The sequence below is a fragment of the Carassius auratus genome, chromosome 31 (assembly GCF_003368295.1).
Source record: "Carassius auratus strain Wakin chromosome 31, ASM336829v1, whole genome shotgun sequence".
Taxonomy (NCBI): Eukaryota; Metazoa; Chordata; class Actinopteri; order Cypriniformes; family Cyprinidae; genus Carassius; species Carassius auratus.
The window spans coordinates 8,238,530-8,251,172 of NC_039273.1; the positions used below are offsets into that span (position 1 = coordinate 8,238,530).

At 35.5% G+C, this 12,643-nt stretch overlaps 1 protein-coding gene across 2 annotated transcripts; it reads left to right on the forward strand.

Annotated features, from left to right (window-relative positions):
* Positions 1 to 146: 146 nt before the first annotated feature.
* On the forward strand, positions 147 to 10,341 carry LOC113050440 (twinfilin-2). 2 transcript variants are annotated; one of them, XM_026213397.1, is made up of 9 exons: positions 148 to 508; positions 5,278 to 5,456; positions 5,730 to 5,825; positions 6,487 to 6,591; positions 6,700 to 6,714; positions 8,270 to 8,395; positions 8,500 to 8,650; positions 8,755 to 8,876; positions 9,728 to 10,341. In XM_026213397.1, exons 1-9 carry the CDS (start codon positions 412 to 414, stop codon positions 9,893 to 9,895), a joined length of 1,059 nt encoding a protein of 352 aa, XP_026069182.1. In that variant the 5' UTR covers positions 148 to 411; the 3' UTR covers positions 9,896 to 10,341. The 2 variants fall into 2 exon arrangements, with proteins under 2 accessions (XP_026069183.1, XP_026069182.1); XM_026213398.1 differs by lacking the exon at positions 6,700 to 6,714 and having other exon boundaries at positions 147 to 508.
* The last annotated feature ends 2,302 nt before the right edge of the window (positions 10,342 to 12,643 follow it).

Genomic DNA, 12,643 nt, shown 5'->3' on the forward strand with positions numbered 1-12,643 from the left:
GCTCACAAATCCATATCAAAAGATTGAAACAACTGGCCCCGGGGCCGTGCTGGGGGATGGTTGGGCTGTTACCCGAGGCCAGACAGTGTGCCTGCTAAATTTGGGGCAAGAGGGATCGGGTTCGTTCAGCACACATGATCCTGTCCTAGTTACAGGAGCCTTCTCTCACACATTTGCTGCTCTCACATGCCCTCTCTCTTGGATAGCACACAGTCTCTCAAATACCAAACTCTTACTTCATACTGCTGCCTTTATATTTTATTCTGATATAACACACAGCTCTGTCACTGACCGCTGATTGAAGATAATTCGTAAAAAAGAAGATCATCCAGGTGACCTGACCTGTGTGTCCAGCTTCATCCAGCTACAGAAGGTACCTTGGCGGGTAGGAAGGCACTACACTGACCCGCCATGTTTCTAGTTCTGGTGGTTACAGAGGAGCTGAGGGAGTTTCTGGCCCGGGCACGGAGTGGAACCGGCCGTCTCATCCAGGTGCTGATCAGAGACGGTGAGTGAACAGCAGGGGTCTGAGGGGTTCACTCAGTTCACAGAAAATTGTATGAATCAGAAAAGGTAAGGCATCGAGATTAGTATATTGTGAACGAAAAATGCTAGTGCATATGTTGACAAATTAAGCAAGTGCACTTCAAGACTGAAACATCTGTTCTACATGCTTGTAGATCAACTGTCAGTGAATCTAAGTCATTGTAATCACAATGAAGGCTAGAAAATATCAGTGTTTAATGGGATAAAACTTTCCAATACTATTACGACTCTTTCAATATGACAACTTAATTATGCACCATGGTACAATGACGGTGTCAAATGGCAATCCATTGATTCTAAACTATTACCATATTCATGTAACTTTGCATTGACATAGGTTTCCAAGGTCAACATCACTTAATACTACAGGATATATATCTAATAAAATATATATTTTGGCCATGGTACGCTAACCAAAAAATATGTTTGTACCGTGATACTTTTTGGTACCTTTATATTAGTGGAAGATCAATGTTCGCTTAATTAATTCACTTAATTAAATTAGCTTGATTTTCACTTCCTAAATGGTTCAGAGCTCAAATGGTTAAGGTATGAAACTGTGTGAGTGTGTAGCATTTTCCCTGATTTGAGATTCAACTACAATCTGTGCTTGAGTAACAGCTAGGATTTTAAAACAGAAAGACACTTGGACAAATGAAATATGACTTAATGTACTGTTAATTCATACTATGAATGTATATAGTCTCACATTATTCACTGACACTTATAGATTAAGCCAATTATCACAATATCTAACTTTGTAGCTTTTTTTATATACATTTTTAATTTAATGTAATTTATTGTTTGTTCTTGGGTGGAATTTGTTTATTTGTTGTTTTATTATCAAGGTGTCACCTTACATGAGGAAATAGTAACAAAACACATTTCACAATGTATTTTGATTCTGTGTTCACATGCTGCTGTGGGTCAGATCATGACACTTGATTTGGCGTAGAGACTGAATGGTTCTTGAGGGATGAACTGTGCAGAGGCCAAAGGAATGATGGACTGTTCTCTGTTGCAATAAAAGTGCATGTGTGCAAGCGTGCATTTGTGTACAAGGCTGAGTGTCAGGTACTTTTGAAATGTTAGCTCACTATCAGATGACAAGATCCAGTTGATGGGAAGGAAAGGGCAAAACGCTATCAAACTTGAGTGAAGTCACTCTGTCATTACCTAACCTGAATTCATGATGTGTGCATGTATTCCACATGACTCCAGTCAAATTAAACAGCATCAGATGTGTTTTCTAGTATTTGACCTTCCAAAAGTTTGGGGTCAATAAAAGAAATTAAAGGGATAGTTCACCCAAAAATGTTAAAGGTGATGTTTATCTGTTTACCCCCATGGCATCCAAGATGTAGGTGACTTTGTTTCTTCAGTAGAACACAGACCAAGATTTTTAGCTCAAACCGTTTCAGTCTATCAGTCTTATAATGTAAGTGAATGGGAATCAAGGCTTAAACATCATTTTTTTCTTTTTTTGGGTGATCTATCCCGTTAATACTTTTTTTTCCAGCAAGGATCCAAAAAAATTTATACAAAAATGACAGATAAGACATAAAGATTAAAGATTAGACATAAAAAAAATCTTAATAACCCCAACATTTTTAACAATATTGTGTACATTTCAAGAAGTAAATAAGTTGCCAATTTTACCTTCTAGTTTGCTTTCATTTCAAACTATTAGATATTAAATAAACTTATGTCGCACATCACATGAAATGCAATTATGCTGGACAATTTGGATTTATATGATTTTTTTATCAGGTAGACTGTTCATCCATTTTGGACCACTCCAGAGGTTCTGACACCCTCTTTTCCTGTATGTTGGATGCCTAAAGTGTATGAAGACGTCTGGATCTGAATAGACTGGGTTGTTTGGGGTTCATTTAAATCTCACATGATATTTCAGGAAGTATGAAACAGAACAACACCGTTTTGGATCTTTCTGGTGACAGATTCACTTGTGTATCCTGACCCTTAATGGTGGGTAGCACACAGACCACATGGCCAGGAGCTAGTCTGTGCGCACAGTGATAGGAAAACGTCTGAACTATTGTCTTATAGTGTGCCGACAAATGGTGCAGACACTCAGTTATTCAGCCAGATTGTGTTTATGTGTGATATTCTTTACAATGAATGTATTTGTATGACTGAAGGATGGCAGATATATGTTTGTTTGTTTTTTCAAATTGGCACATATGTGCAAACAGCAGGGGTGAGTAAAAGGCTGATGGAAAGTATGTGTCTATGCTGATAAATGGAATGCGTGCAACCTCAGAATAGCAGCCGCTGCAAAAGACCATCAGGAAATCCCCCTCCAAGGTCATTCGGACTGGAGACGTGTATGTGGGTGGATGATGTTTGCACTAGATCTGGTTAGTGACGTGCTAGCTGTTTTTCACGGTGTGCTCATTAAAGTTTTATTTCAGTTAGGTGCAAAATCTTTCAATCACTCTGCACAACCTTTAGATGCCTTAATCCACACGCCTTGACCGTGATTGCACTTGTTTATCCAGTTATAGAAGGACTGTTGTTTCATTCAGTCTCATACAGCAGTGCAACCAACAACTTTGTCACTTTTCGAAGAAATAGAGTAAAAGACATTGATCGTTTAAATGAATGAACTAATAGAGGGTTGTAGGGCCATTTCGATTGTTAAAAAATAATTTCGAAATAATTTAAAATAAGCACATCCTCACAACATTCATAACCATAAATCCATGATGCAAAATTGGTTTTCTATAATATAATGTTTAGTGAAATTTTGTAATGTTTTTGAAAGATGTCTTTCTGATGCTCACCAAGGCTGCAATTTTCAAAATGTAAAAAATGCAATTAAAAATACAGTAAAAAACGGTAACATTGTGTACTGATATTACAGTCCAAAATATATTCAATACAATTCAATACATATATATGGTCCTAAAATATACTTATTTTCTTTATGCAAAATTTTATAATTTAATATAATAACTGTTTACATAAAATTCGCCAAAATAGCAATAGATTTTCTTTTTTAACTTTTTAACATTCAATATAAAAAATATGCAAACAATTAAAATGTGAATATTCTCAATGCTTTAAATTCAAATCAGCAGCAACCGTTAGATTTGCACTTTTAAGTCTTTGTGTACAAAGAAAAGCTGAGGACAGCAGCGAGGGAAGTGGGCAGATGCACTGGTAAGTAGATTATTGATGTGATAAGAGATGCACACTGAGAAGCATAGCTGTTAATCTGAGTGTTGATGCCTGAAAACAGAGGGAGGGGCTCTGGAGGACGTGCACCAGCACAGCACACGTTCACAAAGAATGATTAAGTGGTGGGAAGAAAGAGGACCCATAAGTACAGATAAGCAAATTACATGAATTTGAGTGCTTGATGTAAACGGTGTGAAGTTTATAAAGTGAGACAATAAACCAAGGACATGAAGAACCAGTAGAATCAGGCGTGATATCTGTAATGTTAAAGTGAAATATTCTGTGCTGTTTTCATGCGTTCTTGTTTAACTATCTTAAAGAGAGAATACAGTCGAGAGAGAATTGAAAATGATAGAAAGATATAATCATTCATTAGGAATGATTCTTAATGGAGTATTGTTTGAAAACCTACCTTACAAGTGTTACAGTGGTCTAAATTATACAGTAAAGTCACCGAACAGAGAATTTATATAATAACATGTTTATATAAATGTATAAATATGAACACTGCTTTTTGATATGAGCACAGATTGCTTCTTAGAACTGTTGTGATGAGCACTTTATGATGGCAGTTTACGTTTTTATATGGTGAAAGGCCCTTAAAACTCACCTCTGATATTGTTCACAATAGAATGCTTTTATAACTTTGTTGTGTCTTTAATACTTTTATGATATACTCACATGCATTGCAAAGAAAATTATTTTTTTCCACCCTCCTTATTTCTATCACAACAGATTTGCGCATCAATGCAGAGGTTCTCAGAGGAACTCAAACAACAATCGCTTATGCATTTTTTGCTTTTAATAATCATGGACTTTCAGAGATGTGACAAGCTGTTGGTCATAGTCTTGTATACTACATTGTGAATAATTTATGGTTGTATAATCTAAAATTGTTCTATAGGGTAGGCCTTTTATATTATATTATATTATATTATATTATATTATATTATATTATATTATATTATATTATATTATATTATATTATATTATATTATATTATATTATATTATATTATATTATATTATATTATTAGTCGCATCAAAGTGCCCAATTTTCCATTGATCAATTTTATTAAAAGCAAAGTGTATGTTTGCATATGTAAGATACACTAAGCATGTTTCAGTTCTTTAAAGATAAGATGATTATACAGTTCATAACTGATGAGAACATATTGTGTTATCAGACACCCCTCAGTACTGACTTGTTTAATATATAAATAACTGAAGGTTGAATTTATGTGTATTATTGTGTGCATGTCTCTAGGTGAACTAAGCAGCTTGTGCTATATTGGGTGTAAGATACGAGGTGTGTCATGCTCTTTTTATAGCAGGATGTAGATAATGGACAATATTCCACTTATTTGTTATCAGCAGTAGGCCATTATCCAAGCCTGGCCTTGTAAACACATTTCAATTGATCTACGCGATGCAATATAAAATTACACAACAGATCTTTGGGATTGTTGTGTGCGATGTTGGTCGCACCAGGTTTGTAATGAGAGAGCTTTTTTTATGTGTCTTTCAGAGCAGCTGGTGTTGGGGGCATACAGAGAGCCACGTCAGAGCTGGGACAAAGACTATGACCACTTCCTGCTTCCCCTGCTAGACCCTCATGAGCCCTGCTACATTCTATACCGGCTGGACACCAAGAACGCTCAAGGCTATGAGTGGCTCTTCGTCTCCTGGTCACCTGACCAGTCTCCTGTAGGTTTTAACATGCAGACATGAAGATTTAGCTGGAATAGCTTATTCAGTTGTTCATATAACAATATGCAGTTTAAGGTTCCAGATAAATGAAAAAATAGATTTTACACCTTTAAGATTTTTTTTTATTTTTTTTATTCATATACATATCTTTTTTTTTATTTAAACTTGTTATACTTGTGGTAAACCTTAGCACACCATTGTGGTTAGAGCTGTGTTTATTTTGTTACTGTGTATTTATTTAATGAAGTGGTAACTTGCCTTTTGCTACAGGTTCGGCAGAAGATGCTGTATGCTGCCACTCGGGCCACAGTTAAGAAAGAGTTTGGTGGTGGACACGTCAAAGATGAAATGTTCGGCACAGTTGAGGTACTAGCTTACACAAGAAAGTCAAGACTGAATAATATATTCTGGAAGTAAAATTGGTCTGTTTTTTCTATACTCTTTAGATTAACAAAGGCAGCTTTAGCTATCATTTAAAATATTTTATTTAAATATTTACAATTTTGCCTATTTGAAGGACTAATGAAGTTATAATGTGGGACATGCTGATGAATGGACTCGGTCCACCTGTCATACGTCTTCAGCTGTCAGTCAGTCAGTCAGTCAGCCTGATGCTGGATTATTTACAGTTGAAAAAGTTTACAGAGTGGACCACCATGTTCCTTAATTTAGAAATTGGTCACTTGGGGCTTCTTGGAAATGATTACCAGTCATGGTCATCACAGACAGGACTAAAAATATACTGTACATACACATACAATACTGAACAAACAACTTTGAAGTTTTATGGGAGGAAGTTGTATATTTAGTTGAGAATGTAAACTTTTGACTGGTAAAAAATATTTTTGATGGATTATTAATGAATCACATTGATGAAAAAAAATATCAGAGGAATAAAAATCAAATTAATACATTTATTTAATTAAAATAAAAAATGTTTTTTATTTCTGATTACTTGACATAATTTCTAAATTAACATCAAAGTGCACATAAAACAAAGCTTTTTGTCTTTTTTCGCCATCACCAGGAGGACATTTGTCTTCAGGGGTACCTGCGACACGTGACTTCATGTTCCGCACCAGCTCCCCTGACAGCAGCTGAACAGGAGCTACAGCGCATCAAAATCACAGAGGTGAGAAAAGACTGTAGACATGCATCTAAAATCAAAATTATAATACATCCATGAATTATTTTAGCTCTTTGTTTTAATATATTCTGTGTTCAATTTCTGTGGTTGCAGGGCAGAGTTAAACAGGTGAGCATTGCAATTAGATTAAGTGAAAAACACAATGTTGTGTGTGTGTGTGTGTGTGCTGATTGGAGACAGTACAATTGTAGTTGATTGTACTAAACAAGTAGTGAAAAAAAGTATATATATATATATATATATATATATATATATATATATATATATATATATATATATATATATATATATATATATATATATATATATATATATATATATATATATATATATGTATATACTCACCTAAAGGATTCTCAGAAATTTCTCATTAATGCAATTATCTAATCAACCAATCATGGTTGTTGGTGCCAGACGGGCCAGTCTGAGTATTTCACAATCTGCTCAGTTACTACTCAGTTATTTCTATGGTTTATAAAGAATAGTGTGAAAAGGGAAAAACATCCAGTATGCAGCAGTCCTGTGGGTGAAAATGTCTTGTTGATGCTAGAGGTCAGAGGAGAATGGGCCGACTGATTCAAGCTGATAGAAGAGCAACTTTGACTGAAATAACCACTCGTTACAACCGAGGTATGCAGCAAAGCATTTGTGAAGCCACAACACGCACAACCTTGAGGCGGATGGGCTACAACAGCAGAAAACCCCACCGGGTACAAGGCCACTACAAGTAGGGAAAAGAGGCTACAATTTGCACGAGCTCACCAAAATTGGACAGTTGAAGACTCGAAAAATGTTGCCTGGTCTGATGAGTCTCGATTTCTGTTGAGACATTCAGATGGTAGAGTCAGAATTAGGTGTAAACAGATTGAGAACATGGATCCATCATGCCTTGTTACCGCTGTGCAGGCTGCTGGTGGTGGTGTAATGGTGTGGGGGATGCTTTCTTGGCACACTTTAGGCCTCTAAGTGCCAACTGGGGATCGTTTGAAAGCCACGGCCTACCTGAGCATTGTTTCTGACCATGTCCATCCCTTTATGACCAACATGTACCCTTCCTCTGATGGCTACTTCCAGCAGGATAATGCACCATGTCACAAAGCTCAAATCATTTCAAATTGTTTTCTTGAACATGACAATGAGTTCACTGTACTAAAATGGCCCCCACAGTCACCAGATCTCAACCCAATAGAGCATCTTTGGGATGTGGTGGAATGGGAGCTTCGTGCCCTGGATGTGCATCCCACAAATCTCCATCAACTGCAAGATGCTATCCTGTCAATATGGGCCAACATTTCTAAAGAATGCTTTCAGCACCTTGTTGAATCAATGCCACGTAGAATTAAGGCAGTTAAGGTCAAACACCGTATTAGTATGGCGTTCTTAATAATCCTTTAGATGAGTGTATATACCATATATATTTAAAGAAAAATCAGCTTTTACAACCATTAAAATTATTATTCTTTTTGGCATTTCATTATTTTCATGACACACTTTATCATCAAACATTTAGTTACTGTAGGGCATGTGAATATTTTACTTGAGCTTCTTTTTTGTTTCTCTTTTGTAACTCTGTTATAATTTTTGATAGTTTAAACTAAAACATATTTTTTCAGTCTGGATATATTATTTAAGTGTGTGTGTGTGTGTGTGTGTTTGCCTGTAGGTGAAAACTGAGATCACTGTGGACCCCAAGCATCAGACTCTACAGGGTCTTGCTTTCCCATTAAAGGCTGAGGCCAAACGTGCTCTACAGCAGCTCGCAGAGAGACGCATCAACTACATTCAACTAGTAAGACACAGACACATACATTTATACTTCCAGTATGTTCTTAGATACTACATTACCAAATTGATTTGAAATGTTACATTTTTGTTTTCTATATATATATATAGAAGCTAGATACAGAGAATGAGACAATTGAACTCGTGCACACCAGCCCGACAGAAATCCGTGATCTACCCTGCCGGATCCCCCTTGATACACCCAGATACCACTTTTTCCTCTACAAACATTCACATGAGGGAGACTACCTTGAGTCTGTGGGTTAGTCACTCCATTCCTTATGCATATCTCGTCTATTACAGTTATGTATTAAAGTTAAGGGAAATAATTAATATCCTCTTCTATCACTCTATCACTCTCCATAGTGTTCATATACTCCATGCCAGGATACAGCTGTAGCATCAAGGAAAGGATGCTGTATTCCAGCTGTAAGAGTCGACTTCTGGAAGAAGTAGAGAGGGACTTCCACCTAGAAGTGGCTAAAAAGGTAAAAACTCATTCTGTCACTCGAGAGTTACAAGCCCAAAACTTCATTTAAAGTTAGCACGAAATTAAACTAATCCATATTTACTTTAATCAAGCCAAACAAGATCTAGATGAGTTTGTTTCTTCATCTGAAATTGAGCTTTTTATTACTTTCTCACCAGTGGATCCTCTGACGTGAACGGGTGCCATCAGGATGAGAGTTTAAACAGATGATTAAAAACATCACAATAATCCACATGACTCCAGACTATCAGTTATGTCTTGTGAAGTGAATAGCTGCATTTTTTTTTTTTTTTTTTTTGATGAATAAATTCAAGATTGTTTAATTTCAAACCTTTGCTTCTGGCCAAAATATGAGTCTATAATCCATAATAGTTATTTTCTAGTAAAAAAAAATTGTTTTAATGTGTTCCTCACATTAAAATCCACTGATACATTTAGAACTGTTTTGGACTGTTTTCAATTGTAAACAGAACTTGATCTGTACATATTTCGCTCCTGATCCAAAAAAGCTAATTTTTGCTTTTGCAAGAAAGCAAATGAGAATAAAGGACTCATATTTTTTCCAGAAGCAACGGTTTGAAGATAAAGATGTCTTAATGATGGATGTGTTTATTATAAGCATTCAGCTTTTTACATCACTGGACATTAATTGATGGACTATTGCAATGTTGTTGTCATCTGATTCAGCTATCATTCTTACGGCACTCATTCACTGCAGAGGAGTTTTATTGTATTAATTGTAACTGTATGTATTTTTTTTTATTTTATTTTATACTCAATATCTCAATATGTGACCAAACTGACCTAAATACTTCTAAATCTTTGTGTTTGTAAATGTGTCCATGTTAGTTGGAGATAGATAGTGGAGAGGAGCTGACAGAGGAGCATCTGTATGATGAAGTCCATCCTAAGCAGCATGCCCACAAGCAAGCATTCGCCAAACCTCGTGGCCCTGCTGGGAAAAGGGGAAACAAACGTCTAATCAAGGGAGGAGGAGAGAATGGTGGCAACAGCTAGGAAGGACAGAAAGTGAGAGGAAGAGAGAAATGAACTTCAGTTGTGCCCTAAATGTTGTACAGCTCCCGTTTTATGCCTGTTTGCAGGGACATTTTTTCATCCTGCAGAGGTTTAATGAAAAATTGGAATCCTGTGCTCAGTTGTTGTTAACTCAAAAAGATTTTTTGTTTTGTTTTTACTTTCATTCATTGGCTTGTATTTCTTTTTACTCAGTGTTATTAGATGTTGTTGTTTTTTTCATTTGGTGTGCTAATGTGCATAAATCTAAGAGAAAAACTCAGGAATTAATTTTATATGTGCATTTTCTGAGCACATTTTTATTACATAATCTCATACACATATACAGGTGCATCTCAATAAATTAGAATGTTGTGGAAAAGTTCATTTATTTCAGTAATTCAACTCAAATTGTGAAACTTGTGTATTAAATAAATTCAATGCACACAGACTGAAGTAGTTTAAGTTCTTTTAATGATGATGATTTTGGCTCACATTTAACAAAAACCCACCAATTCACTATCTCAACAAATTAGAATACTTCATAAGACCAATAATAATAATAATCATAAAACATTTTAGTGAATTGTTGGCCTTCTGGAAAGTGTGTTCATTTACATGCAAACACCACGGTCATTTTACCAACTTTTGGTGCTTTTGGCAGTGTGGGCAGGTGCCAAATCCTGCTGGAAAATGAAATCAGCATCTTCAAAAAGCTGGTCAGCAGAAGGAAGCATGAAATGCTCCAAAATATCTTGGTAAACGGGTGCAGTGACTTTGGTTTTCAAAAAACACAATGGACCAACAGTAGCAGATGACACTGCACACTAAATCATCACAGACTGTGGAAACTTAACACTGGACTTCAAGCAACTTGGGCTATGAGCTTCTCCAGCCTTCCTCCAGACTCTAGGATCTCGGTTTCCAAATGAAATACAAAACTTGCTCTCATCTGACAAGAGGACCTTAGACCACTGGGCAACAGTCCAGTTCTTCTCCTTAGCCCAGGTAAGACGCCTCTGACGTTGTCTATGGTTCAGCAAATTCATTGACATGTCTGTGTGTGGTGGCTCTTGATGTCTTGACCACAGCCTCAGTCCATTCCTTGTGAAGTTCACTCAAATTTTTGAATTGATTTTGATTGACAATTCTCATAAGGCTGTGGTTCTCTCGGTTGGTTGTGCATATTTTTCTTCCACACTTTTTCCTTTCATACAACTTTCTGTTAACATGCTTGGATACAGCACTCTGTGAATAGCCAGCTTCTTTGGCAATGACAGTTTGTGTCTTACCCTCCTTGTGAAGGGTGTCAGTGATTGTCTTCTGGACAACTGTAAGATCATCAGTCTTCCCCATGATTGTGTAGTCTAGTGAACCAAACTGAGAGACCATTTTGAAGGCTCAGAAAACCTTTGCAGGTGTTTTGAGTTGATAATCTGATTGGCATGTTATAATATTTTAATTTGTTGAGATAGTGATTTGGTGGGTTTTTATTAAATGTGAGTCAAAATCATCACAATTAAAAGAACCAAAGATTTAAACTCCTTAAGTCTGTGTGCATTAAATTTATCTACCATAATACATGAGTTTCACAATTTGAGTTGAATTACTGAAATAAATTTACTTTTCCACGACATTCTAATTTATTGAGATGCACCTGTACACCCTCAAAACTAAATATAATTTTAAGCATATTAAAAGTGCTGATTGTGAAAGATGACAGATCGGTCATATTTAAATGTATTTTTTTAAAGTAGAAAATAAGTTTTGTCATAGAAGCTTAAAAAAAAAAAAGCAGTTACAAGTCCTACAGAACCTACAGCCATTTTATAAAAAAGGTACACTCATACATACACGTACACACTAGATGTGACAAATGTGACGCAGTAACGGATATGTAGCAAGAATCGGCTATGCTAAATTATTTGGATTAATTTTAGCATTCACATTTAATGTTTTAAAACAATTACTTTTTTTATATATAGTTACAGTTTTTTTTATAAACATGTCTTATAATGTTATTCACTGACTGACATCATGATCCCACAGTATTTACTGTCAAACACATAATGTATTTGTGTATAGGCTTCTGTAAGTAATCAGAACAATTAAAAATAATAATAATAATAATTTAAAGTTGTATCCAAACAAAAATCTGTTTTACCAGATAACATTAACATGGATGATTTATATTTATTTGTTTTTTCCTTTTTTTTATTTTCTTTCCTTAAATATTTATTTGTTTGTTTGTTTGTTGGTCATTGATTATATTAAAAGGACATACACAAAATAATCATAAGTAATAAACTGTAATTATCAGTAAATGAAAATCCACTGCCCTCTCTTGTTTATGAACATACTGTTGCGTAAATAAATTAACTGAGTGTTTGGTGGTAATTATTGGTAAATCAAGATCTATTCACAAATTATAAGCCAAAAATGTACATAATTTCAATGGCAGATGGACCTGATAGCCTCAAGATGGCAGTAAAAACAAGCGTTCAGAATCATCTCGGTCAGAAACACTAAATAACGCGTATAGGCACGGCTACTAGTATTTATCAGGCACTAAAATACATTTAATCTGCACAACATATCACAACGTTTTAATGTAATGGCCTGATCAAATGTTTACATTTCAAATAAATGTTTTTTCCTGGTCCCAAGAGGATTTGTCTTTTTTTCAGAAACTCATTTTAGCAGTAAACAAATGGTTAATTCGTTGACAGCTCACGGGAGGCGGGGCATTAG

Coding starts and splice junctions, on each gene's coding strand:
- LOC113050440 (XM_026213397.1), top strand. CDS start 412: ATGTTTCTAGTTCTGGTGGTTACAGAGGAGCTGAGGGAGTTTCTGGCC. Junction 5,457..5,729: donor GGTCACCTGACCAGTCTCCT/GTAGGTTTTAAC, acceptor CTTTTGCTACAG/GTTCGGCAGAAGATGCTGTA. Junction 5,826..6,486: donor AAATGTTCGGCACAGTTGAG/GTACTAGCTTAC, acceptor CGCCATCACCAG/GAGGACATTTGTCTTCAGGG.